Source organism: Chlamydotis macqueenii, chromosome 9 (assembly GCF_036417535.1).
Source record: "Chlamydotis macqueenii isolate bChlMac1 chromosome 9, bChlMac1.mat, whole genome shotgun sequence".
Lineage (NCBI taxonomy): Eukaryota > Metazoa > Chordata > Aves > Otidiformes > Otididae > Chlamydotis > Chlamydotis macqueenii.
In genome coordinates, this window is record NC_141564.1 from 17,883,744 (window position 1) to 17,911,725 (window position 27,982).

At 60.3% G+C, this 27,982-nt stretch overlaps 1 protein-coding gene across 3 annotated transcripts; it reads right to left on the minus strand.

Annotated features, from left to right (window-relative positions):
• Positions 1 to 27,954, minus strand: EPHB3 (EPH receptor B3). 3 transcript variants are annotated; one of them, XM_086754201.1, is made up of 16 exons: positions 27,856 to 27,954; positions 14,337 to 14,401; positions 13,302 to 13,974; positions 5,940 to 6,095; positions 5,461 to 5,796; positions 4,538 to 4,662; positions 4,227 to 4,395; positions 4,027 to 4,132; positions 3,570 to 3,622; positions 3,262 to 3,384; positions 2,912 to 3,159; positions 2,456 to 2,671; positions 2,214 to 2,363; positions 1,931 to 2,124; positions 1,604 to 1,759; positions 1 to 1,303 (listed from the first exon to the last, which is right to left on the minus strand). In XM_086754201.1, exons 1-16 carry the CDS (start codon positions 27,944 to 27,946, stop codon positions 1,195 to 1,197), a joined length of 2,970 nt encoding a protein of 989 aa, XP_086610327.1. In that variant the 5' UTR covers positions 27,947 to 27,954; the 3' UTR covers positions 1 to 1,194. The 3 variants fall into 3 exon arrangements, with proteins under 3 accessions (XP_086610327.1, XP_086610326.1, XP_086610328.1); XM_086754200.1 differs by having other exon boundaries at positions 3,570 to 3,667; XM_086754202.1 differs by lacking the exon at positions 27,856 to 27,954 and adding an exon at positions 14,509 to 14,565 and having other exon boundaries at positions 3,570 to 3,667.
• Positions 27,955 to 27,982: the final 28 nt, after the last annotated feature.

Here is a 27,982-nt window from a genome sequence, read left to right on the forward strand (position 1 = left end):
TAAAATTCTTATTGCCTTTATTCTGCCCATTGCCTCACACAGTCCTGCCGGCCAGCACACACCCACGCACGCACGCACACACTCACGCACACTCAGGCACGCTGGGAGTCTCTCCCTCGGCTCGGAGGAACCGGGCTGCAGTGAATCCTCGGGGAAAGGTGAGTGAGTCTTTTGGCAGCAATCACAGCGTGTGTCAGGAGCGGGGTGGCCGCGCCGGCGGCACCCGCTCCTTCTGCATAAAAGAGGAGGCTGGGGGAGGCCAGGCCTCGGCCCCCCGGAGCGACCCCCCGCCCCAGCCCCACTCTCCAGCCCCTCGGGGGGAGCGCGGCTGCCGTGGGTCCGGGGGCGGAGGATCCCTGTGCAAACGTGCTGATGGCCTCGCTCTGCAGTGCAGAGCCGGCCAGGAGAACCAAGAGGGTAAGAGATGTGGAGCCGGGCGCCGGGTCGCCCTCCCCCCCCTTTCTGCTCCCTCTTATTTTTTTAATATATTTTTTTTTCTTTTTTTTTTTTTTTTTTTTGCCTAACTCCCTGCATAGTAAATCTCATGGGGTTCAGGTTCCGGCGTGCAAAGCCAAGAAAGGGAGCGAAGCCTTCCCTTCGGACACATTCCAGTGCAGACCCTCGGGCGGAGGGGCCGCCAGGGCTGGAGGAGAGGAGTGATTGTCTGGGGCCAATGGCCCCGGCCCTGTCGCCGTCTCCACTGTGGGCATCTCCCCTGGCAGCTCAGCCTCCCCTGGCTGCTTCCATGTGGGGACCAGAGTTAGGGAAGGCTTCGGACGTGTCTGACGGACTCAGCGGACAGGTCAACAGTCTGTGGCCTCGGGGTGGGGTGGGAAGTGAGGACTTGGGGGGAAAACAGGGTGAAAAGAAATCCAAGAGCAGAACAACTCTTCAAACTGATGAGCACCGAGACAGGGCGGGAAGCGGGGTGTGCCATCTCTGTCCCATAATCCATCTTCAATATGAAGATGCGTTGCTGCCTCACCGCTCCAGGACACGGGACGAAAAGCTGGGCTCCCTCTCGGCACGAGTGCCTCTGATCCAGGGAAGGGCGGCCCGTCCTGTCCCATCCCAGGTGACCGTCCGAGGCAGAGGAGCGCCATGTGAAGGGGGAAACAGGAAGCCGGGCTGCACTGCAAACTGAACCTGGTTGGCAGGTTCCCTCGGTCCGTTCCAATGCAGAGTCCCCTGCGGTCAAACCTGCACCGGGAGTGTCTGGTTCATCTGCAGCCTCATGTCCTGAATGCTGCTCAGGATCTTCTTCTGGTGTCCTGCTAGCGTCACCCCTATCCTCAGCAGGTCTCTGCAAGGAGAAAGTGAAGACTCAGCTCCCCGCCAGCAGCAATATCAGCACGTGGCCTTGCCCCATCTAGCAGCTGCCAAAGGACCCGTCTTCATTACATCCCTCTGCCAAGCTCCAGTGTCACTCTAACACCACAGGGGACCGTACGCTGAAAGCCAGACCTTAACCCACTTGGGAAAACCCCATGCACAACTCGACTCTCTGTGCTCAGATGGGAGGAGCTGGCTGCCGGAAAGGCAAGGGACGATGTACAGCATTCCCAGCCCCAGCCCTCTTCCTCCTCTGCAAGCGGGAACTTACTCTGCAGTCATCTGTGCCACCAGATCAAAGGAGGCAAAGCCGGCATTGACAAAGTTCTCCTTGTACCGTCCCATTTTGATGGCATCCAGCCAGTCTCCCACGGTGGTAAAGGTGGTGTAATCCGGGACGGTGCGGTCCAGGAGTGGCTGGGAGATGCTAGAGGACAAGAGGACAAGAGCCACAGGTCACAGGGAGCAGTGGACAGAGAGGGGTAACTGGAAGCAGGGGAGATTTCTCATCCCTGCCCTCCCACATCTCTTGTTCCAGTCACCCCAGCATTCCCCAGGCTTGTGGGAAGTCCTGACTGGAGGCAGGGATGCCACTGACCCAGACTGGACGCTGGCGATGACTTTCAGGCTGGCCGCGTTGCGGATGAGCTTGTCCAGCGTGTTGACGATCTGTGCAAACTTGGGCCGCAGGTTGCGGTCCCGCACCCAGCAGTCCAGCATCAGCTGGTGCAGCGCTGTGGGGCAGTCCATGGGGGGTGGCAGGCGGTAATCCTGCTCCACTGCGTTGATCACCTGCGGCGGGACATGCAGAGACTGGCTGTGAGCCACTGAGGCCCCCAGGGGTGGCCTGCAGCTCCCCAGTCCCTGGGGAGAGCACTTACGTCCTGGTTGGACATGTCCCAGTAGGGTCGCTCCCCGTAGGACATAACTTCCCACATGACGATGCCGTAGCTCCACACGTCGCTGGCCGAAGTGAATTTGCGGTAGGCGATGGCCTCAGGAGCCGTCCATCTGATCGGGATCTTGCCCCCCTGCAGGGATACACAGCCCAAATTATTTAGCACACACCCGAGGAGTCTCCCCCCACTCCCAGACTAGTGGGTCCCCCACGAGTGTCCCATACCAGGGAACTGGTGTAGGTGGGGTCAGCCGGGTCGTCCTCCAGAAAGCGAGAGAGCCCGAAGTCAGACACTTTGCAGACCAAGTTGCTGTTGACCAGGATGTTGCGGGCAGCCAGATCCCGGTGCACGTAGTTCATCTCCGAAAGGTACTTCATGCCGGCGGCAATGCCGCGCAGCATCCCCACCAGCTGGATGACTGTGAACTGCCCATCGTTCAGCTGCCAGGGGAGAGATCAGTGGGGTTTGTAACACCCCAAACAGACTAGGAAAGCAGCTCAATGCGCTATGACCACCTTCCTCCTCCCTAGAGCCACCCCTCGTCTCTGACCCCACGATGTCTATGCGCAGTTTAGCATTAAGGATGTCAGCACAAGAATGCAAAGGGATGGAGAAGGGGGGCTCTGAGCTGCCACCCCTAAGCGCTGCAGTCCCCAGCCCAGGAGGGGATGGATGCTCACCCGGAGGAAGGAGTCGAGCGCGCAGTTCTCCATGAACTCCGTGATGATCATGACAGGGCGGCTCTTGGTCACCACGCCCTCTAGGTGGATGATGTTTGGGTGGTCAAACTGGCCCATGATGCTGGCCTCACTCAGGAAATCGCGCCGCTGCCGCTCTGTGTAGCCCACCTTCAGTGTCTTGATGGCCACGAAGATCTCACGGCGGCCGGGCAGCTTCAGGCGCCCACGGCACACCTCGCCGAACTCCCCTGTGGTGAGGAAGGGGAGAAGGGGGTGGCACGGTGAGCCACGCGGCAGGGGGAGAGGCGTCGTCGGTCTCAGCAGCTGCTGTGCCCAGCCCTGGGACTTACCTGCTCCAATGACCTCCTCGATTTTGACGCAGGAGATGTCAATCTCTTTGGCGAACTCCCGGACGGCTTCGTTGGGATCCTCATAGGTGAAGGGGTCAATGTAGACCTTCATCCCAGGGGTGACTGCAAGGGCAGAGAAGTCATCACCAAGAGGGATGCAACATCGGTGACAGATGCTGAGCCAGCTTGGCCTGCTGCCAACCCATCCCCCCTGGTCTCTGGCTCTCAAAGGCTGCCCCTTCACTTGCGCACGGGACAGGAGCTGGGAGAGGGCAGGCAGAGCCCATTTTCTGGGTTGTCATACTCACCGTATTGCTGCAGTTTCTCTGTGTACTCAGGGTCCGTGCTGTTGCGTTGCTTCCTGCCCAAAGGAGATGAGAGGAGCTGTTCAGTAACCATCCCTTTCCTGATGGGGCAAAGACATTCACTGCCAGCTTCCAAATCCCAGCACAGACAGTTTATGCCAGAGAGTTTCCCCTCTGGCAGCTGGCGAGCAGAGCCATCTCTCCACCCGAGGTGCGGTGGGAGAAGATGGCCTAGTTGTGCTGAGAAAGGATAGCAGGAGCCTGGGCAGAGCCCCAGCTGGTGCCGGGGAAGCAGAGAAGCACACTCCTCCCACAGGACCTGTGCTCTGGTACCCACGTGCTTCGCTCTCTGGCTGGAGCTGCCAGAGCTCTACCCACGGGCAAGGGGGAAAGCTCTGGGCCAGACACAAGCAACCCCCAAACTCTGCTCTGAACCCCCACCTCCCTGCAAAGCCAGTACCTGAAGCAGACGATAGCGATGATCACCACAACGATGACGAACAACAGCCCTGCAGTGGCCGAACCCACGATCAGAGGCAGCTCCTGGAAAGTCTTGCTGGTGGAGCCTGATGGAAGTAGAAGCAGGAATCAAAGTCAGACTGGGGAAGGAGCATGCATAGGAGGGCTGGGGGATGGAGGCAGCCCCGTCCTGGTACCTACCGTCCTCCGCAGTTGTCTGAAACTCTGTGGGGAGGCTGTAGCGGCCGTATCCAGCCACTGTGCGCGCCCGGACCTGCACCATATACCGAGCATTGGCCTTCAGCCCATCCAGCCGCACCGTGTTCTTCTGGCTGGTGACCGTGTTGGCAATGCCGTCGCTCTGGCCCTGCTGTAGGGGAGACACAGGGGTGTCACCGCTGTGAAGCGATATCCTCTTTGCTGCCCCTCCATCCCCTGGGCACCATCTCTGCAGGGACCTCTTTGCCAGAAGGGTTGGAGGAGGGGAAAGGCTGCTCTGCCTCCTGCTTTACCTTCTCCGAGTACTTGATCTCGTAGTCAAGAATGATGCCATTGGGTCTCTCTGGGGGAGTCCACGACAGCGTCATGCTGTTCCCAGTGCTGCTGTGGAGGTGCATCGTAGGCACGGCAGACGGGGCTAGGAAAGAGGGCAGGGGAGGAATGAGCCATCTATGCCAGGCTTCCCTCTCCGCCATCCCATGTCGGCTTGGGGGACTCTCAGCCAGGGACCTGCTTGGATAACCCCAGCGGAAAGGGATGGAAAAGCTTAGGGACTGGCCTTCCACGAATCTCCGTAGGGAGGTGCGGTCTCACTGCCTCACAACCAAGGTGAAAAGGGACCAAGGGGACCCTTGGAAATAGCACTGAGGTAACACTTCACCCCATTCCTAGCTCCAAACTGGTCCGGGAAAGGGTCCTGCCAGCCCAAACTGGGGCTCTTTCCCCTCCTCTTCTCGCCAGGAGCTCCACACTCCACCCCACAAACGAGACTCGTGAAATCAGATCAGAGCACGGCGGCTGGAGATTACCAGCGTGCTGGAGCTGGGCCAGAGCGGGAAGAAGGAGGGAATGGCAGAGCACTCGGCTGGCTGCGAAGGTTTGGGCTGGTGCTGAGCCTTCCCAGGCCCACAGGGGAGAAATCTCATTTCCTTCCTCCTCCCTTCACAGCAGGTACTGTTGGTAGGTCTAGAAGATCCTGAGCTCTCCAGAGCATCTGCCAACCCTGCCCTTCTCCGCTTGCATGCGTTCTGATCTCATATCCTCCAGGGACACGCGTTAAACGGAGAGGAGAATTTACCCAGGGGATTAGATGCAGGCGTGGAGAGCCAGTAACGCAGCAGCACAAAGGACTGCAGCCTCCGAGGCTGTCAGCAAGAAATCCTCGCTCCACTCTGCGGCAGAGAACCACCCCTTGCTCTCCAGCAACTCCACTGACCTGCCTGGTTGGTGGTGATGTTGACAGAGGCGAAGTGGGGAGCGTAGGGGCTCTTGTTGGAGATGCCATTCACAGCCTGGATCTCGAAGGTGTACTGGGTGTGGGCCATCAGGTTGCTGATGTAGATGCGACGCTCGGTGAGGCCGAGCTGGCGCGGCACGAACTCCACGTTGTCGTCGCAGCGGGTGCACAGGCGCCGCTCCACGCTGCACTTCTTGCAGATGACGTTGTAGAGCAGGTCATCCCGCCCGCCCGTGTCCTGCGGCTCGCTCCACTCCAGCACCAGCGACGTCTCGTTCACGTTGGAGATGACGCTGCGCGGGGCGGAGGGGACGCCTGCGGTGGGGAACGCAGGGGTCAGGGATGGCATGCCCCCATGCCTGGCTTACCTCCGGCATGGGCACAGCACACCCCCCCCACCCCAGATGCAGACCCCCGCTGCTTCCACACCTCCCCTCCTTGCCCAGGGTGGGACTCACTGGTGCAGGCGCTGTCTGCAGGGTCTGTGTCTGCCCGGAAAAAGCCGTTTCGACACGTGCAGACCATTGCCGCTCCAGAAGTGGTCCGGCTGTTGGGAGGGCAGGGAGAACAGGGACCTTCTCCCTGCTTGGACTTGAAGGTTCCTGGGCCACATGCTAGAGGAAGAGAAAACAAACCCCAGTCACTAAGTGCACCCAGAAAACATTCACGGTTCCCCCAAAGGCTTGGCAGACCCCCACCTCACTCCTTGCCAACACTCTGATCGGTGGCTTGAGGACCACCAGCCACTTTTCTGCTGCCATCAGCCACATCCAGGGATGTGGTGCCCCAGGCTGAGCAGGGCAGACAAGAGCGTGCTGCTGGCACAGGGTACGGGCACCCGTCAGCGCAGGCACAGCTCTGCCCAGGAGACACTGTGCTTCGGTGTCAGACCTGTGGCAGCTGGAGAGGGGAAGAGCTGGTCACTAGCAGCTGTACGGGGATCAAGCCCCATTTTGTTTCTTCACTGCACTTCCCAAGGGCTTTGCCATGCATTAACTCTCCCTTCCTCAACTGGTTTCCACACCTAGCACCCTCCATAGGGTCAGTGATCCATTCCCCAGGGAAATAAGGCTGGGAAGGAAAGGATCCCTCAGCCCTGCCTGCAGCAGCCCCCACGAGAGGCCTCTGCAGCCCCAAACTCTCTGCCTCTTCAGCCACTTCTCAGCCCCGGGGTGGCGGCACCTCCTGATGCCGGCTCAAGTGGAACGCCAAGCAAGATTAAAACATTCCTGCAGGTCCTTGGCTAAAGAGCTGCTTCGGCATCGCTGCCACCTCCTACTCCTGCTTCCGATCAGGGTCCTTGAAGGAGCCACAAGTCCTGGGATCCGGCCCGGCTGGCACCGCGGGTGTTTAGTTGTAAGGAGGAGCACGTGAAAGGATTAACAGCACTTGAGCCAAAGGGCAGAGTGGCCTCAGGAACCCGACCCACACCTCCAAATAGCCTGATTTATCGCAGTGCTGCCCCAAGGAAATGGGTCTCGTGCTCTGTGTTTGCAGCTGGCCAAAGCAGCCAGAGACCCACCAGTTTGCCAGGGCCAAGGTGGCATCAGCACCGAGGTCCCCAGAGGAGGGGGTGGATCCTCCTCGCTCTGCCGGGATTAGGGTAGCTCCCAAGAGCACGTAACCCTCCTGGCAGCCCCGTCCCACATCCCACGCCTGCCGCACATCGCTTGTAAACAGAAGGAAGTTTCCTGGTGCTTCACTGGGCTGCAACAAGTGGAAGCTTCCTGCTATGAGGCATATCCTGACACTCTCTGTGGAAGTTTTCCGGCTGATTGCAGCCCCACGTGTGGGGCGTGGAGCACTGCTGAGTCACACGCTGCCGAGCCAGCCCCACACACAGCTCTGGGGTGTTGTCCTGGCCCCCCGGTTTGGCCAGGCACCGAGCAGCAGCAGCCCCAGAGGAGAAGCCCTGCTCCATCGCGGTGCTGCCAGGCAGGGGAACGTGTGAGCAACCCCATTACGAGGGAGGCATCCTGCTGCCAATGAGGGGACCTGCGGACCTTGTGCTCTCCAGCCTCCCTGTCTGGATGGGCGGCAGCAGCCGCTTCCCGCTCTCAGGGCACAAGCCTTCCAGCAAGGAGACTCCTCTTCGGTCAGAACAGGACCGGCCACATGGCTCGACTCGCTTCAGCTCCTTGACCTGAGTTCACCCAGCCTCTGGGCCTTCCCTTGGAAATTAAAGCTCAGCCCATCCCGAAGGGTAAAGGAGCATGCAGACTGGCAAGCGATGGAAGCCCCCGGTGAGCAGGTCCATGGCTCCTGTCCCCCCAGCCCGGGCCACCCTCACCACCACGAAACGCGAAGATGTGACAACAGAAGCCCAGAGGTAGCAGAGCAGCGCCCGCACAGGCAGACCCACCCCAGCCCAAGTCTGGGGCAGCTCAAACTGGGTGGATGCAGATTCACACATAAGGAACCAGATTGCTGAGGAATGAGAGATGACTGAAACCTCTTGGACAGGAACGTTCTGGGCTCAGAAAGCCGCCAAACATGCTTCGGTTATGGACAGCAGCCCAGATCCATCAGGGACAAAACCCCCTGAAATAACGGGCTCGTTGGGGGAAAGCGAAGCTGGAGCAGCCAAGGCTTTGAGAAGCCGACAGCCCGAGCGCAGCATGGCAGCCGGGGACAGTGAGGTGCTCTGCAAAGGACGCAGGAGGGATGATGATGGTGCTTGGCCTCCTGCGTGCTCAGCGCCAGCTGCTGTGAGTTATGGGCACGGAGGGGACAGTGACCTCCCCTGCTCCCGGACACAGAAGAGGAAGGGGCAGGCAGGGGCATCCTTGGGCAGCTGCACAAGTGATGAAGGTCATTTCTCCGCAGCCCCATGCCATCCCAGGCAGGAGGGGGACGAGCCATGTCCCAGCCCTGTTAGGCAGGGGAAGAGCAGGAGAGGGAACGAGGCCCAGATGCACTCGAGTGTTTAAGTTTCCAACTCCGCTTAATAAATCAGAGCATAAAGACCTCGGTGGCAGCGTGACAGCTCTCACCCGCCACATTTGAAGGCTGTAACCGAGCTGAAAGCTGATCCCAGGTCCCTGGTGGATAAGCCGCTGTGTCATCTCCTCTCTGCAAGAAACTGCCTGTACAACAACCACTGTCTTGGCCGGCACGCCGGGGAACGAGCCTGCGAGCTCTGGAGCAGGAACGTGACTCCATCCAGCCGGAGCTGGGGATCCAGGCTCCTCTCTCCCCACCAAGAGGTTTGCATAAGCACTTTTCCTGCTGAAACGTCCCCAATAAAATAACAACCCTGAACCTCTGCACACAGATCACATCGCCGGGTGCCGGGCTGTGGTCACCTCTGGGGAGAACATGACAGTTGCTGACAGCCACAGGATAACAGGTCAGAGAACCGAAGCGGAGCGCTCTGGTCTGAAGAGGAGCCGCTGGTTTGATGGGAGGGAGACACAGCCCGGCCTGACAGTAGGGATCGGCACGGAAGGGATTTATGCGGGGTGAGGGGCTGGGGGCAGCAATGAAGCCCTGGGGCTGCTGCAAAACTGCCCCCGTGCCCTCAGCAGGGGCATCACACACCCAGCATAGCACAGCACCCGCCCCCGGCCATCCGGCTTCCCCTGGCAGCCCCTCCGGGATTTCCATCAGCTGCCCACCTCTGGACCTGATCCTGCCCTGAAGAGCCGCAGTGCAGGGCTGGGAGAAGAAGAATCTTCCCAAATACAGTCCATACCTCGGTGAATAAAGTCCAAGGGAGGGAGCCGAAAAAACACCGAAATAAAACTCTCCTGGCAGCAGCAGAGAGCAGTGACTCATCCCACAGGCAGCCTCCATTACTGCAACGAACGAAGCAGCAATGAACCCTGTGTGCATCCCCAAAACTCTGGGGTCCCCTCCCTTGGGAAAGGGAGGGATAGCCCATGGTACATTGGGGAACACCAGCCCCAAACCTTCCTGTTCCAGGTCTCGACTGCTATTCCAGCCCGGGCAGCATCCTTCCAGCTATTTCTCTCCGTGCAGGACTGAAGCAGAAAGCCTCGCTTGAGCCCAGATAAATCAAACCGATCGCATCCCTTTGTCCAGCAACCCTGTAATTTCTTTAAGGCAGCAATCGCGTTTGCCAGGGACGATCTGTGCTTTATGAACCTGCACGGCTCGCTCCCTTCCCACTTTCCTAAGCGGCTGCATACGGATTAGAGCCGCGGAATCAACAGCCTGGCTACGGCCAAGGCGGTAACCCTCATTTTTAAGTCTCTCTTAAAAGGCACTTTTAATTTTTTTTTTTAAAAACCCACCCTTTGGGTGGAAATATTTCATGCTAGTGCAGCCCAAAAGTGAATGGAGTAAATTTGACAGGGAGAGAAGGGAAAGAGCCCTTTGGGGTTTGAACAGCAGCATCCAAGGAAGAGGCGAGAAACCAATTTTTTTTTTTTTTTTTTTTTAAAAGGGGGAAAAAAAAATTTTTAAGAAGCAAAGCTGCTTCTTGAGCCACAGTGGGTCACAGGCAGGATGGCAGGAGCAGATTTCCTCGACCATGTTACAAGTGACCCATTGTGGAGCTGCCCGGCTGTGCCCGCACCGCGGAGCCGCCTTTGATCTGGAAGCCGGGCAATTAACAGCAGGCAGTTTCACTTCCTGGGTTTCATGCAGCAAGCCCGTGTTGCAATGCAAAGCTGCAAACAGTTGGCAAGTGCATTGCTTGCTTGGCAATTTTTTTTTTTTTTTTTTTTTAATCCGAGGTGATGTTCCCATTAGTCACCGATTGCAAAGGAAATTTATTTTCACAAAAATTTGGATTTTTTTGCCCCAGCCTGACCTGCTATCGCCTACAGACTGTGCTCAAACGTACAGCGCCCGGTGAGAGCAGAAAAGGAACGTCAAGAAAGCTGAGAAATGGGTCTGAGGAGAGCACGGCGTCGTGCTACACACTGCCTCTCGGGGTGCTTTTACAGTTTGGGTGTCCATCAGCTGCACCACACAGCCCCAGTCCCCCTCCCCTGCTCCAGGACCCCCCCCATGGGCATCGAGGGCCATGCAAGGGCACTCGCTGCCAGCCCCGGCATGGAGGCCAGCCAGAGCCCAAACCTTTCTGCCTTTGGGTGAAGCCAGCGACACGAGGGGTGCAAACCCCGGTGAAGGAGCACACACCCAGGAGCATTTTTGGGGAGGTGCTGCACGTCGAGCTGCTCTGCGTCACGAGCCCCGTGTCCCTCAAAGGAAAATTCCCCCGCCTGCCTGTGCAGCGCCTGGAGCACCTTGACACCAGACCCCCTGAATTATTTGGGTGCTTGCAAACCAAAAGGAGAAGGACCAAGGCTGGGGGAAAAGCTAAACCTCGGGGGACGCAGGGCTCGGGGTGCGAGGGGGCAAAGGCAGTGCACCCCTTTCTTCAGAGGCACGTAGGAGCCTTCGTCTCCCTCCCCGGCCGGCAGCTCCTCTTCCTCCAGGGAGAGCAGCCTCCGCAGCTCTGCGTGGCGGGGAGTGTGTGGGAAGCGGCACAACCCCCAGAAGGGCCGTGTGCTAATTAAATAAAGATAATGAGGCTGAGAATGAGATGCCAAATCAATGCGGTGGCAACTCGGGACCGGAGCGCCAGATACCAGCCTGGCGCGCATCGCGTTACAAAGCACGCCAAAGAAACCGCCTTCAGCCGGGCGGGATGAGCCCTCGGCTCCCGAGGGACCGGGATACGAGCTGCATTGTAACAGGTCTGAATGCGAGGCCTAATCCTGGCTCTGGATGGAGATAAAGAGGAGGAGGAGGAGGAGATCTTCAAAGGCCACGGAAAGTCTGGGGAAAGGGGGAGATTTACAACAGGGCTTATCCCATCTAAGCAGTAACCGGGTATTGTTATTTATTAAAATGCCATCTGGCATTCCGGAGCGCTCCTCGCCCGCGCGGTGAAGCCTTGGCGGCATCCCCGGGGCGGGAGAGCCGAAACCCCAGCTCCGCAGGGCCACATCCGCACCGCTCCCCGCACTGCGGGGGCCGAGAGCCCTCTCGGCAGTGCCAGGCTGCCGAAACGGGGTAAGGGAACATCCAGCCGAGAGCAGAAAAGGGAGCCGCGGCTCCAGCTTCTCCCAGCCCTTCTTCAGCTGTTTCCACTTAAAACACAAGATCATATGGCGGAAAATCTGACGGTACAAGCGCGGCACAGCTTTCCCAGAGAAACGTGAGGACGCCACCGCTTCTGCCCAGCGAGAGGGCAGGCTGCCGGATGGAGAAGTGGCCGCGGCTCAGTGCGGCTTCCCCGCACACTGGGGAAGAAGCCTGGGCTTGGGGGTGGAAATCAAAGGCGCTGGGAGAGCGGCTGCATGGGTGTCTGCCCAGCTGGGGGGATGCAGAGAGGGGACGCAGCCCCAGGCCACAGCAATGCCCTCAGCCCGGCTCAAGAAGCCCTTGGTCCTGCCTTGGGATGCCTCCCCACGTACTGTCTGGAACCGGTGTCACCTTGTGCCCAAACCCCACTCCGTGCTGGGAAAGAGCAAACACCCTGAACGGTCTAAGGTCTCCCAGCCCAAGCAAGAAGGAAACTAGCCCCCTAGGAGCGGGGACCCCAGCACATGCTTTTAAACGTGAGCTCTTCACCCAGCGATGGATGCCTGGCACCAGTGTCCATCGGCTCCGGGAGGAGCCAGGTCGGCTGCTTGCAAGACTGACACAGGGGGCCAGGGCACGGCAGTCGGGGCTGTGCTGGCACCGGTGGTGCTGGAGGTTCCCCAGCAGAGCCGCGGCCCTGTGGAGGCTGAGCTCTCCCCGGCCAGCCACAGCGGCACGGCCGACAGTTACACTGCTCGCAAAGCCAGCAGAGAGGCTGGCCTGGCCCGAGCTCCACGTCACGGGCTGTCCCAAAGCGCATTGCTTCTGCCAAGAGCAAAGGCTGGCGCCAAGCATCCCGTCATCGGCGAGCACAAGGCATCCAGCGCTGGGGGCCCAGCCAGCGTCCCGCTCCCTGCGCAACGTCTCCAGCCAAGGGGAGCAGCAACCTTTCTGCCCTAAATCTGAACCACCCCAGGGCAGGGTCCTGCATGCCGGAGACAGCACCCAAGGACAAAATCACCCCAAGGAAAAGCAACATCCATCCGGGATTTTTCCTTATCAACACACCCATCCTGAAACAGCAACACTAAAGCTGTTGTGGGAGAGCACAGTGGCTCAGCCAGACAGGGCTATCCCACCACCCAGGGCGGCTCTCGATCCCCACAGTATCTCCGTGTGCAGGATGCTTTTCCCTCTTCTCTGAGCAGGGACAGGGAGCTCTGGCTCCTCTGCCTTCATGCCGCTCCCCACCCTCCCCGCTGCAAGCCCTCAGCACTGGCAGTGGAATCATGCATCCACACGGCTTCTCCCGCAGCCAGCATAGCGGGGCCCCGCTCATCACCGGGGTTTCCGAGTGCCTCCGCACAAGCAGCGTGAAATCTCGCCTGCTAGGAACAATCACTTGCCCCAGCCACAAGCATCGCAGTGGGGAGAGAGGGGAGACGCTGGACGCAGCAGCAGGGGTGAGGGGGAGGTTTTGGTAACGCTCAGGGGATTAAACATGCGGGATCCCTGCTGAGGACCATGTCTTGAGCTGCAGCTCCTGGTGAGGAGATGCATCCTGCAGAGGACAGCGCCGGTGGATGCTAACCAGCGTGTCACAGCAGACACCATGCCAGTCTGGACCACAAAGGCTTTAAGGCTTCCAGACACTGAGTCAAACTGCAGACCCCTCCTCTGAGATACCACCCTGCTCCTCCTCACAGAGCCTGACCAGCTCCCAAGCCTCTGAAAACAGACCGAGCTCAACGCAAAACCGCCTCCTAAGCGTCAACGTGTCCACGGGAAATAGAGCCATGGTCGCTCCGCCACACACGTACCTTGGCATTGGGTGTCCTTCATGGCTGGTTCATACCCGGCGGCACACGTACACGCTCCCACGGGTACCATCCACTCGCCGTCGCCGTTGCAGTACAGCTTCAGGGGTACAGACACCTCCACCGCGTTGGGGATGCAGGTGCCCGGGGCGATGACCAGAGAAGTGGGCTCAGCCCCCGTTAAAGTCTCCGGGAATATAGCAAAGCCAGCAATGGTGTTGGAGCATTTCTTGTAGAAAGCCCGGACGGAGATGAGGGACATGCAGGCTCCCAGGTCCTGAAAGGCCAGGTAAAAGCCATTCTTGGAGAGAGGGCCAAAGCTGCGCACCTTGGTGTTCACGCGGCCAGACTCCAGCTTGGAGAAGCTCTCATCCGGGGCAATTGTATCCACTTTGATATAGGGGTTCTCCATCCAGAAAGGACTATTCGCAGAGGCAGAATCAGTATCCGACTCGTAATAGAAGAGGTTGAAGGTCTCTTTGCAGGAGCCGGGGATGTTGGGGATGCTGTTGCAGTCCCGCACAGTGAACTTCAGCTCCACGTAGACGCGCTGGACATCCTGGCGCTGGATGAACTTGGTGCGAAGCCAGTTGTTCTGGTTGGCCTCCCGCACGTTGCACACCTGGTATGTGCGGATGGGGTTCATGGCCTCGTCATAGCCACTGACTTCTTCCCACTGTGAGCGAGAGGAGAGTGGGTTAGACCCCCAGCCATGGACCAGCGCAACATCGCGAACGGCACGGGGTGGGGAGGACCACGCAACAGTCAACAGGGAAGAGAAGCAGCTGCACCTCCACCCGTCCCAACCCTCGTCATCAAGGTGACTAAGAGCAACCTGGGCCAGGGACCATAGTGCTGCTGCTCTGCCAGCACGGAGTCAGGAGGAGATGGTTTCACAAGGCGAGAGAATAAGCATGGGAGGGAAGGAGGAAGACGCAGCCAGCTCTGTGAAGGTGCTGGCGAGCAGCCCTGGTTCCCGTGGGGCCGGGGCCAGCCATGCCCTTTGGAGGTCACGACCAGGGCTGGCTCCAGACTTACCCCCGTCTCCGGATGAGTTGTCCATGCCAACTCAGAGGTCACCCACTTCGTGTCCATCAGGGTCTCTGGAGAGAGAGAGAGAGGAGAGAAAGAGTAATTGGAGACGAAGGCTAAGATTAGAGGAAAAATTAAAAAAACAGGAGGAGTGGGGGAGAGGAGAGCAGAGCCTGACATTTCTGTGGAAAACAGCAACTTGGGGGGTGAGATGTGGTGGGAGGAGGGGAGAGCGGCGCAGACAGACTCCAGATTTCTCTTCTCCCATCAGCAGAACAGGAAGAGCGAGGCGTCCCCGGAGAGCCGTGCCGGAACGGGGAAGCGGCAGGATGAGGAGCTGGCCAGGTGGCGAGGGGGACATGGGGACAAGCTGCCACTCCCGGCACCGATGCGGCCAGCCGTGTCTCCCAGACAGTGTGGGGGGGTGCCAGAGGAGGGAGACCAGGCACCCCTATCCGCGCCCTCCCCCTCCGCTTTGGCAGGGTGCGTATTTACTGTGGCTGGGGTTGAAAGGGCCCATTCCCATGACAGGGCGGTGCGGGCCAGGCAGGTTTATCCAGAGGAGGAGGGACTGGCAGGCTGCTCTCCCAGAGACGCCCCACATCACTCATTTTACAAGAGGGGAGAAGAATTTGACCGTCTGGCCAACATTCCTGGAGCAGACTACAAGACAAACCACCCCGGCAGCATTCCCCAAACAGCCCCAGCCCCAGCCTTGGGGAAGCGAGACGCTTGTCTGGGAAGAGCTGCAATTGCAGGCAGCTGTCGCTAATCCCAAGCAGATCCGCACGGCTCCGCACAAGCACCACGCGCAAAAAACTGGGAGCGAAACGCAAGGATGGCGAACAGTGTGCTGGCTCTGCGACCCCTACTCCATGGATGGCCCCCTAGGCTGTTTGGAAGGGAGTAGGCATCCCTGGGGTCCTCCAGCCCCTCTCCTGCCCTGGAGGGTTTTAGGGTAATAGTGGTGCAAGCACCAGAGCTGGGCAAGGGCCCCCTCCAGACCCCAGTGTGCTCAGAGGGGTTCCAGTACCTGCCCCGAGCAGGGCCCAGGACCAGCTCTGAAATGCCCTGCCTGCTGAGGGCATCCTCCTCCCCAGCTGCAGGCACAGCCCCATCCCAGACCCCACACAGCTCCCCAGGGGATGTCTGTCCATCCGTCCATCCTTCAGCCCACCCAGCCCCGAGACGCAGGGGAGGGAGCTGCGGCTCTCCAGCCTCCAGAGCTGGCAGGGCGCTGGGAGCCGCTTGCGTTCCACGGCTGGGGCACAGGACGTGCCGGGGCAGCTTGCCCATGCCCGGCACCATGGCTCAGCCCGACACGAGAAGCAGTTTCAGCTTAGAATCATGGAACGGTTTGGGTTGGAAGGACCTTTAAAGGCCATCAGTCCAACCCCCCTGCAAGGAGCAGGGACATCTCCAACCAGATCAGGCTGCTCAGAGCCCCGTCCAACCTGGCCTTGAATGTTTCCAGGGATGGGGCATCCACCACCTTTCTGGGAAACCTGTGCCAGTGTTCCACCACCCTCAGCGTAAAATATGTTTTCCTTATGTCCAGTCTGAATCTACCTCCCTCTATTTTAAAACCATTACCCCTTGTCCTATCACAACAGGCCCTGCCAAAAAGTTTGTCCCCATCTTTCTTACAAGTCCCCTTTAAGCACTGAAAGGATTCTTTCCTTCCACCCCAGGAAAACCACAGGCTGACCCAGCCAGGGAGGAAGTGCGGAGGAGGAAGGAAATGTTCACGTGTCGCAGGGTTTTGGATAAAGCCCGGCTGGAAGTAAACACCTTCCTCCCATGTCCCACCCCAGGGAGACCCGCCAGCAGCTCCCGAGCCAGCACCCACGGATAGGCCAGGAGGACAGACTGCAAGAGCTACCACAGCGCAGATAAACAAGCACATTTGGGGACACGTGGGCTGTGACTCGCCTTGCTGTTCACCAGGATCCCAGCCCAGCCGGCGAGCCTGCCTCTTGCCCAGGCTGTTCGCATGGAGCAAAGGCAAAAGGGAGGGCAGCAGCTACCACAGTGAGGACAAACTGACAGCAGCTCTCGTTTGCAAGCAGGAGTGCAGAGTTGGTTCTTGGGCAGTGGTTGTTTGCTGCTTCTCAAAAACACAAACTAAGGGGCCCCTGGCAAAAACAAAGGGAGAGAAGGAAGGAGCCCTCTGCACAGCAGGTAACAAAGAGCGACTTGAGAGGGGCATGTCCGCAAGATGACAGCACAGGATGGGGCTGGGATGGCACTGCCTGCCCAGGGGATGCAGCAAACCGCCGTCCCTCTTCCCCTCCTCTTCCCTTCCCCGCAGCATCAGCGACTGACCGCCAGTAGAGGCCGGAGAGCAGCTCTGCACGGCCACGAGACCTCCCCGAGACGCTGCTGAGCTCCCCAGACCCCTGTGCCGGGGTGGGCTCCCAGGGAAGGCGGACAGTACTGGACCATTGGGGAGCAATTTTTGGAGTGGGGCCACCTGCACCTCTCTGAGGGATGGGTCCCAAGCACCGGCTGCCCTAATAAGGGCAGAGCGGTGTCGTGCAAGGGCCCAGGCACGCCGCGCTGGCGGCAGAGGAGAACCAAGCTGACAGCATGCCGGGCTGCCAAGTCTCAGCGCAGAGACCCTGCACAAGTCCGGCCAGCGAAGGGCCCCACTCCCGGCACAGGGAGCTGGATGGGTGTTTGCAAGGGGGCTGGATGTGGCAGGAGGAGAGGGGAAGGGGTGCCCTGCGTGCTCAGGGCTGGTGTGGATGAGCAGCCATGGTGGTGAGTCAGGCTGGAGATGGGGATCTGGGTGGCAGGGCGTGCCCGCGAGCGGGGCGGCACAAGGATCCCATGGCCAGCCATAGCAGAGCCAGGCCGGACCTGACCGTGTGGGCATCCCCCTGCTCCTGGGGTGGGAGGGGAGCTTTGCTCCCCAAACCTGCCCAGGGTGTGCAGGAACTCTCCTGCCTGCCAGCAGTCCTGTCTCTGGCAGCATCCTTCCCTAAAAGTGCCGGCCTGGGGAAGAAACATGGCTCGGACAGGAGGCTTGCTGCTTGCATCCTAATTTGGCAGCATCTGCCATCTGACCGGCAAAGGAGGTGAAAAAAACCTGACAGAGCCAAGTTGGCCCCTGGCGCAAGAGCCACATAAATTGTACAGAGAGAGCGGGGAGGGGAAATAATAAAAATAAAATCACTGAGCAACTTAGCTAAAGGAAACGGGCCGGGTGCGGAGGGCAGCAGGGGTTTCCTGCAGCCACAGGAGCGAGCGGCGCCAGCGGAGCTCCCCAGCCCCTCACAGCCTGCTGCCCGTGAAGGTCGCGAGCAGATGGCCCCGCAGGCTGCTGCGCTGCGTGGTCCTGAGGCTGGCTCAGCACGCTGAGCTGAGCCAGCCGCAGCCGAACCACAGAAACTGCGCTCTGCCCTTAAAGCTGCCGCAGAGATCTCTCAGCACCCTGGCACTGACCCTGTGTCCTTTCTCCAGGAACCATCAGGGCACAAACGCTGGCCCCCCTGAGAGGGCATGTGGTGGCATCCAGGGCTAGGGAGATGGGCAAGCACCAGGCTTGAGTGGCTCAGGAGGTGCCAGCTGCTCTCTCCCTCCAGCACTGTGGCACATAGTGCCAGAGGCGGGCTCGCAGGTGGCACTGGCAGTTTCCCAGCTCAGTTCAGGTTTGTAGGTGCTTCAGAGGGACGTGAACAGCGTCAGGGCTGGCCGAGCAGTGAGTCAAAGCCACCTCAATCTCGCGCACCACAACAAGAGAATGGTCCCATTAGTCAATGGGAAATTGTCTCCCAATTTTGCCAGCTTGGGGAAGTCACCCTAAGGCTTGCTTTATCACTGTCTGCAGCGGTGGGGAGTTGTCCTCTCCTTACCTTCGGCTGGGCGAAGGATGTAGCTCAGCAAGTGCAGCAGGCCTTGGTCAACTCCACATAAAAGCAGAATTTCCACAGCAAAGTGGGATCCCGAGGCAGGGAAAGACCCTCACTCCTCAGACGAGGCTGTGAGCATCACTCCAGCTGCCTCCTCCTTGCCCCGCAAAAATCTCCTCCTAGGCACGCCCCAAGCTGCAAAGAACAGGGGTCCCTTGCCAGCAGCCTTCCTGTCACCTCTGCAGAGCCCCGAGCTGTTCACTGGGTGTTTCAAGCCCTGTCGAGGACCCATCTGGAGCTGGGGACCTCTTCCACCCTGCGCAGTGGCTCAGGAATGCGGCACGCACTGTCTGAGGCCAGTGAAAAAGTTTGAACTCCCCCCTTAAGAGGCCCAGAGAGCCTGTCTTGCACTGCTGAGCGGCAGACGTGCGCAGCAGCGACGGCTGAGCCAGAAAGGAGGGGGGGAGGAAGGGAAGAAAAAAAAAAATTCTTTCAAGATGAAGCCACTGGGGAAAACTCAATCGTCTCCACCAACCGGCTCTGATTTGAACACTCTTGCCTTTGAACATGAGGACTGCCGGCTTTTATCAGGATGCGCTGGCAAGGTAGGACGCCAGCTCCTCGCCCCAATGAGGAGAAGGCAGCTCGCGCAAGTCCAGAGCATCCTGGAAGAAGGTAAGGGAGGAAAGTTAGTAAAGACGCCCACACAGCCTCGCCGCAAACAGAGGAACCTGTTCTGCAACATGCCCGTGCTCTCCAGCAGCCATGTACACCGTGGCACCATGTCTGCAGGAGCCCAGCGTGGTGCGAGCGGCCCACGGCCGGGCTGCTCGCCCCACGCCAGGCTTCTGCAGACAGCACGGATGGCTGAGCCATTTGCCCCAGGACACGGCTTGCCTTCCACCGCAGCGGCTGCTGGCAGTGGTGCCGGACGCCTCTCCCCCTCACCGCCGTGCCGTGCTGCTCTGGAAGGGAAAGCAGCTTGTTTAGGGATGCACCTTCAGACTTGGCGATTGCCTGCTAGTCAAAAAGCCACCAAAAGGGGCATCTCCCCGCACATTTTTCATTTCCTCCTTAGTTTTGGAGATAATTACGGCAGGAGCGAGCGGCCTTGCGCGCTCCCTATTCAAGCACCTATCGGTACAATTAATCCCGGCATCGTTCTGAGCAGCGGCACAAAGCGCCTTTGGTGTAAGGTCCTTTATCTGGGAACAAAGAGCTGCCTGTGGGAGAGAACCTGAGGTTGCACTTTTCCCGCTGACGAGCGTTTCGCGTACACAAAAGCCGAGCCACACAGAGCGCCCTGCGCGCGCCTCAGGTCCGGGAGACCCCGCGATGCATTTTCTCGGAGCGTGCCTCCCACCCGGATTCCTCCTCCTCCGGGAGGGTCCTTTCGCCTCTGACCTCAGCTAAACTCCATGGCCATCCTCTTCCCTGGCAGGGGATGGCCCTGCTCCGAGGCCAGGGGACTCGCACACGCTGCCTGCAAGGGGAAAGTACTCTTGTCCTGCTCAGCCCAAGGCAGAGCTGTGCTCTGTGGACGGAGCACCCTGCAGATGGCAGATTCGGAGACGTTGTGCTGGGAGGTTTCGGCACTCGGCAGCCCCTCGTGTCGGAGCGGCACTGCGGGGAAGAGGAGGCTCTTGGTGCTGCAGCTGAGAGCCAGGAGAGCAGCGAAGAAGGCTGCGGCCAGGGAGGGAGGCAGGCAGCAGGGAGGGCACCGGTGGGGCTGGCAGCAGCCAGGGTGGGCTGGGGCTACCCATGATGGAGGTGCCAGGCACGGGTTTCGGGAGCCTGGCAAAGGTGCTGGTAGATGCTGTCTGCCAGCTCCCTCTGCAGGGACGGGGCTGCCAGCACTGCTGGCTTGCCACACAGCTCACGAGTCCCTCGGCCTTCCCGGGAGAATCCTGGCTCCTCCAGGAACCCCTCCTGCATGTCCGGCTGCCCGAGCGTCTGGCGCAAGGACAGGGGGCCATGCAGGGTACCACCCTCACCCTCCCCGGCTGTCGGGCCGGGCAGGCCAGGGGTGGTGTGGTTCAGCCCAAGGGAAGGGCTGGAGTGCTCCCTATCGCCGCCCACGCTGGGAACCCGTCCTTACGCCGAGCAGGGCGCCTGCTGCTCCCCAGCGCCAAGGTGGGAGATGCAGGGCTGCTGTGAGAGCCAGCCCCCCACCCTGAACCTCTCCACGGGGGCTCAGACGGCCTATGCCTATCAGCATGCGCTTTCCACAGGTTTGGGGCGAGCCGATGACTTGCCAACAAACTGGGAACAAAGGGAAGAGAGGAAGGGGGAAAGAAAAAAAAAAAAAAAAAAGAAAGAAAAAATGTGGCCTGTATCACAGCTGTGGCCCTTCGTGCCAAGGGCGTTTGGCCCATCATCAAAGGGGATCAGATTTGCTGAGGCAAATGATGACACATCCACTTCAAGTGGGACAGGTTCTGCCTGCTGCTGGAGGCAAGCCACTGGAGTGAAGAAGTACTGTGGGCACTTAATAATAGACTCATTATTTCTGCATTATGGCAGGGCCCAGAGGCCCCAACTGAGATTAAGGCCCCTTTGTACACACCACACACGCACACACAAGGGCAGGCAGTCCCAGGAAAGCCTGGCCGAGGATGGGCAGCACCGCTGGTCCTGGAGCCATTGCTGGATCTGGCCCCAATGACACCATTGCCTGTCTCGGTCCCGCTGGCACCATGGTAAACTCGCAGCACAGCCCAAGATGCCAATTCCAAGGATGCTCCAAAGATGCATCCTCCATTTCCCAACCCCGCACCTGCGCTGGGGTATAACAACCTCATACAGGGAAATGGCCTGGTGACTCTGAGCCATCAGCCAGCTGCATCTCCCTCACAGTCCCCCCCATCCGACCCCAATGTCCCACACATTCTGGATTGGCAAATCCAGCTCCTGGATGATCGGGAGCTGCCTGGCACATGGGACGGAGTGGGATGAGAGCACTCCCTTCAGCCCTGCCCTGTCGCCCACTCGCTGGTCGCTAACCGGCTCAAGAGGGTTTTCCGGCCGCGTGCTCCTCGCCAGGAGCTGTTTCCTGACGGCAGCGAGACAGACTGAAGCATGTGAGAGAGGACAGGTGCCAGCTCTGCGAAAAGCAGATCAAGTGGCAGCACCCGGGATGCGGCGAGGGATGGGCGTTCGCTTCCTCCTGGTCACGCACTGACTCGAGCCGGGGAGGGCAGATTTCTGTCATTTCACGAGCAGGACCACACCAAGCCAAACTCCAGCACCGACAAGCACGCATGCTGCCCCCTCCCTCCAAAGCATGATACTCGGAGCCCAGGGCTTTTGCAGGATGGCAGGCTCCTGCCCCACAACCGCATGCCAAGGACACGTGCAGCCTACTGCCCGAGCCCTGCCAGGTCCCGCTGCCAGGCCCCAGTCCCGCAGAAAGGCCGTACTGACGCCGAGAAAGGACGCGAGCCAGCTGCCCGAGTCCAGCCCTGCACTGCAATTACTGTTCTATTAATACCGCGGGGATTTCGGATGTCAGAGCCTGGTGTGCCACGCCGGGGTCAGCTCAGCCAGGGAAGAGCTGCCATTCCTGCCCACGTGGTGGATGCGCCCCGGTACTCGCTGCTTCGGCTCACCCGGGGGGAAAAGCGGCTTCTGCTCTGCCAGGCTGTGGGCAAGGGGAACAGACAGACCCCACGGACAGCCGCTCAAGCACTGCCTGCTGCCAGACACATTGCCGGTCTTAAAATGACTGCTGCCCACTCAGGATGGGCATGTCCCTGCCCAGGTGAAGGGGCTGCCTGCTGCAGCTCCCTGCCATGGGGACAACGTGACCAGCTGCACCGGGCGGGAAGGAGCTCTACAGGATAGATTTATAGGTCACTGTCCCCAGCAGGAACGGCCAAGCAGCCACTCTCTACTGCCACAGAAATAACTCATCCGATTGGGAGATGCCAGACCTGTTCGAGCTGCGAATGCCATTGACTGGGACGTAGGCAGTAAATCGACCTGGAAAGCTGCCTTCGTTTCCAGGCCCTGCTATGACAGGGATGCTCCTGTTGTCTCCCTCCACAGTCCCATTGCCCCATGGCCATGGCTTCACCGGGCAGGTGTCCCCTTGAGGCCACCAGCCCGAGCTGGGCTGGCACGGGACGGAGAGCCCCAAAGTCCCCGGGGGAAGGAAGGGAACACGGCCGGCGCTGCAGGCCTGCCTCCGCAGGGCAACCATTTGCAGCAGGCTGAGATCCAAAAGGCCCCTTTCCCCCCTCCAGCTCCATTTTTTTCCAGGTTGTACTTTTGGAAAGAGCCCAGGGAAGGAGTAATGATATTTAAAAAAAAAAAAAAAACAACCCACCTCCTCCCCAAAAAAGGTTACTAGCTGCACATCCAAAGGCTCGCCCCACAGACAGGGCGGCTCGGCTGCCAAGCTTCATCCCATCCCGGCAGAGCGGAGCGGGAGTTTCTGCCAAGATCCCCTCCTCTCTCCTGCCTGGGGCAGTTACCCAAATCTCCGCGCTGCTCTCCGCTCGCTTCCTCGGCTCTCCTCAGCACCGAGCCCATCTGGAACTGCTTAAACCCAAATATCCCCCCTCTTCCCCACCTCCCCCACTCCCAAAGTCAGATTCTTCCAGAGTTAAAACAAGCACAGAGTCAGGAGGGGGTGCCGGGCCAGGCTGACTCGCTCCTTCATTTCAGTTTAATTTCTGGGGAACTAGAATAAATCTGTTCCTGGCGATCGTTCAAGCCCTGCACATTTTTCTCATTAATAAAAAAAGGCCTTGGATCGCACGCCGCGTGTGCGTGCGCGCCCATCGAGTGCCCCCCCCTCGGTCCTTCCTGCGCCCCAGCCCTCGCCGGGCAGGCGGCTGAGCACCCAAGGGACAAGCAGGACTGGTCGGGGAGGAGGGGGCCGGTGTCCCCTCCCTGGTCCAGGGACGGGTTTTGGCAGCCCTGTGCGACGGCCACACCTTGGAGAGGAACACGGAGGCCAAAATCCTTCCCACAGCTGCTGCTGGGCAGGAAAGCCCTGGAGAAGAGCTCCTCTGGGAGGGGCGAGGGACCTGGGGAGGGGGCATCCCTGCTGGTCCCCCCTACCCCCAGCATGGCAGCCCCTGCAGGGCCCCCGGGGCATTCCTGGGGAGGGGGCCGGGAAACAGGTGTTTGTCAACAGCTCCTGCCACATGCATGAGAAACACCAGCCCTCAGCAGCGCGGAGCTTAGCGACGGGCAAAAATAAAATAAGAAGACCCCCACAGCAATCTCCCCCTTCCCCAGCCTGGGACGCCCAGCCGGCACGCGCAAGGAGAGCGGCCATGGGGCCGGCGCTCAGCCTTGCTGCCGCGCTCCTGCCTTTTCCCAAGATGGCTCCCTTTCCTCCTCAAAGGGGCGGCCATGCGAAGCCAGCTCTGGGCTCGCTCCCTCTGGCTGCGGGGAGCACGGGCTGGTGAGCTTGGCTGTGCTTAGGGGAAAGCGAGCGGTGGGGGAAGGCTGCAGCCCCTCTGGAAATGGCAGCCCTGCGGGAAGGGGATGCAGCCCTGCTCCGGAGCTTGGCCCCACAAGGCCTCGACGGCCGTGCCGAGGGCGGGCGATGCCGAAGCACAAGCATGGGAGGACGAGGCCTCGCCAAGAGCGCCAGGCTGGGCCCTCTGCGAGCAGGGTACCCACCCGTCCTACAAAATGGCTCCCGTTGGGCTCCCCACAGAGTCTGCATGGGGCTTGGCTCCTGCCACCAGCCCCGCCCCAGCCTGAGCACAGGACTGGTTTTTGAGCAACAACAACAACAAAAAAAACACAACAAAAAACCAAAACACGAATTCAAATGGGACCGTCCCAGCCAGGTGGGAGTGCCACTGCAAAAGGCTGCCTGGCCTTCAAGATGGCAGCCTGTCCCCACAGGCATGGGGCTGTGTCTGGCTCCCCACAAGGGGCTTCACCCCCATACTCATCATCCTCAAAATGCTTTGCTTGGGAATGTGCCTGCTCCAGAAGTGACGCCAACTCATTATGGCATCAACCCTGGGAAAGTACGGGGTGATGGCAACCACCAGTTCCATGGCAGCCCATGGGGATGGTGCCCCTTTCCCAGGCAGCATCTCGAGGCGGGGGGCTGGCACCCACCCTGCCAACTCCGCCAGCCTGGAACGGGGATCCCGACCCCGGGGCCGCCCCAGCACCCTTCCCCCAGCGTGGCTCCCAGGCGGAGACAGCTTAATCCCGACAAACCAGTTTGACTCAGCACAACAGGAACAGCTACAATTTTAAAAACATGCAAGTCTGTGATTCAGATTGCTCGGGCTGTTTTAATTAAACGCCAAGCTCCCCTGCTCCAGTGGCAGCAGCAAACGGCTCACGGAAAGAAAATGCAACAAACTGGTTTCCCCAAATATCTCTCGCAGTAAGTCATCACAACAAAACAAGGAGTTTCGGTTCATTCCTTAAAAACCAGAGGCCGCTATTCCCAATCGCCAGGGCCAGGCGGGCATGGCTCCGCAGCCTCGCCGTACGCCGGGGCAGAAACGCAAGGCTGCAAACGGGCCCCGACACTGCAAGTTTTCCCTCTCCTCCGCTCTCCGCATGCTCCGCTTGACACAAAGGAAAGCCCTTCTCCTCCCCGCCTCAGGAGCATGGACGGGGCGGCTTCCTCAAACGGAGCTTTTAGCAAGGAACAGGAGATTTCATGAATCCAGCGAGCACCGCGGAGCCCCACGACACGACCCGCCTTCCTTCGCAGCCCTACCCCAAGCATCAATAAAACAGCGGGGCTAAATTCCCCCCATCGCCCTGCTGAGAAACATGCCATTTCAGTGAAAAGTAATTAAACGGAAAGCAAATCTCCCTGCCAAGAAAATACCTGGCAGTTCCAGTACAGGGGTCAATTAGGCAGGGGTTTGCCGGCGCAGAGAGGAGCGTGGTCAGCCTGCATAACGCCCGGCGGGGGTCTGGGAGCCGCTTCGGGGGAGTCTGGGTATTTTCCTAGAGCCCAAGTCGGCTGGGGGCTACACGCGACAACGCAATGCCTCTGCACAGGCGTTTGTGGGGGAGCAAAGTGGGGAACCCCCAACTTTAAACAGAGTCCCCTGCCCAGAGAGGCTGCTCAGTGCAGGAGATGGCTCCTCCGGAAAGCAGGTCGCGGTCTCGGCTGACCCGCATCCCTGGGGCGACGGGCAGAGCGAACCTGCGGCCATCCGCACTCCCTCGGGCCAGGGCGTTTCGAAGCCTGGGGTTTTATCCCTGGATGGTCGGCAAGGGCCTCGAACGCAGTGCTCTCCCCGCACCATTTCACCACCTCCACTTCCCGCAGGGCCTCTGCTCCCACAGCCCCACCGGGACAAACTCCTCGTCTCCAACCCCTGCGCTGGAGAAAGGATCCGCTGTTGCCCCCGGATAGAGCATTCCTTCTGCAGCCGGCCTGGGGACTGCTGAACCGGAGAAGAAAAACACATTGTGACTTCAAACAGACCCAGCGCACTTACAGGATCTGGAGAGAAACCATTTTCTCCTCGGCAGCACAAAGCCCTCACTGAGCTGCTGCCGAGAGCGGCTTTTCCCCTCCACCCCCGTGGGGCCTTGTAAAGAAACCCAACTCCCCGCCATCCCCCCGGGGACGGCCAGCGCCATCCAGCCCTGGAGGCCCTTGCCCCCGCAGCCGGACACCGGCCACAAGCCCAGCCCGTTGTCCCCTCAGAGGGAACCAGCGAGGTGGCCGGGGACCGTTGGCTGCCATTGTCGTCTGCAGGACGTGAGCGCAGATTTATGGCCACACCAGATTTATGATTAGCACTAAAATATCCGAATGAACGTGCACGCTAGATTTACAGTAACCGCTCGAACGCGCTGGTCCCCGTCGGGAAGCAGCGTCGCGAGCGGCCAGAAAAGCCCCGCGCAGCAGAAGCGCGGGAGCTCAGTGACCTCAATGCGAGCAACGGCTTCCTGACGCCGGGCAAGCTCTCCCAGCCCAGTTGCAACTTTCCCTCCAGCTCGGACAAGAGCATAGGGGAAAGAAGAAAAAAAAAAAAACCAACCAAAAAAACAACCAAGGGAATCGGGGCCAGCTCCTAAAAGTGCTGCCAGGCAGCCCCGAAGCAGTCCCATGGGGCTGGCACCCAGCTGGGCCCTGACCTCCTCCAGTGGCGTGTTTGGCCCCTGACCCCTCCGCGCGCTCGGGAAGGCGAGAAAATCCAGCGACTCCTCCGCAGGAGCTGTTTTATTTTCTCTCCATCCGGCTTTTCACACTGCTCCATCCCGGGACGGCGGCGGAGGAGAGGCCGGAGCTCCCCGTTTCCCCCAGGACCGACACGGTGCACGCCGATGTTGCCAGCCCCCACGCCGGCTTTCTTTGCTCGGTTCCCAAACCGCTGATGGGGCGTGGGTTGCCAGGGGCTGCCCGCAGGCCTGGGACCCTCCATCCCGAAAGGGCTGGGTGCAGGCAGGATTTCCCCATTCCCTCCCGGAGCTGAGGGACCCAGCAGGCCCACAGCTCGGTTTCCTATGACGTACAGAGCGTGATTTTTTTTTTATGTTTTTCCTCTTTAAAGGAAAAAAAAAAAACAAACCACCACAAAAAAAACTCAAACGCAGGAAGGGAGAAAGGGTAAAAAGAAACACGAGCAAGAAGCACCCCCCCCCCAACTTTCTACAAAGCCCAAAGCCGGAGGAAACGCGTTGCCCCCCTCCCACCCGCCCAAAGAATCGGCAGCGGGACGGGCTCCTGCCCACTGTCACCCCCCAGTGCCGCAGCCCAAACCCCGCACCGCGGGGCGACGGCGGCGGAAGCCCGCGCACGAAACTGCCACAAAAGACACAAAAGCCCCCCTCGCCGCCCCCCGCCCGGGCAGAGGCACCGGCAGCTCCTCTCCGCCGGGGTTTCTCCCTCCCTCCCGCCGCGGGTTCGGTTACCGGACACCGGAGCCTCGCACACTTTGTGCCGAGACAAAAACCCGCCCGGGGCCCCCTCTTCTCCTCCTCCTCCTCCCCCCGGCGTCGCCCGCCCCGGGACCCCCGGTCGCCAAATCGCTCCAAACGCCGCTTTTCTCGCCCAAAATCGGAGGGGTACACGCGGCGCTTCCCCCCGGACCAGGCTTCACCCTACGAGGGGGAGGCAGCTATCCGCCTCTTACCCCCAACTCCACCGGAGCGCGGGGGGTTGCCCTCCTCCCCACTTTCTCTCCCCCCGTGGATGCAGCACGCGTGGCCGCTCGGCCCGGCGGTCCCACGCCGGAGCGTCGGGGGTTAAGGCAGCGGGCCCGGCCGGGGAAGGGATGGAGCCGGACACGGCAAACGGACACTCCTCCGGCGGCCCCACCAGTTCTGGCACGCCGCGAGCTTCCACTGGAAGAAATATTAATTTTCCAGCCCTCTCGGTCGTGGCGAAAAGCCTCGGAACGTGAACCGAGTATCCAACGAGGCGCCGCTCCCTGCCAGCGGCCGCCGACCGCGGCCGCCGCTCCTCGGCCGCGCCGGGCTCGGTTCCACGGGGCGTTGACTCTGAAACCTACTGAGGGCGGCTAAGCGCCGGGAGCGGGGCTGGGGCGCGCTGCGGCAGCCAGCTTCCCCGCGGGGACAGCCGGGTGTCCGCGACGGGACGAACCGGCGGCGGAGACCGACGAGGCCGGGTGGGCCGGGGACACCCTGGAGGGTGTGTGTGCGGTCGCACGGGCCCCGGTGCGGCGGGCGGGAGGGCGGGCGAGCCCGGTACTCACCCTCCAGAGCGCGGCGGCCGCCGGGGAGCAGCAGGAGCAAGAGGATGGGGAGCAGCGGCGGCGGGAGGGTCCCCGGGCGGGCCGCAGCCATGGCGGGGGGGCGGGGGGAGCGGCCCCGCCGGGCAGT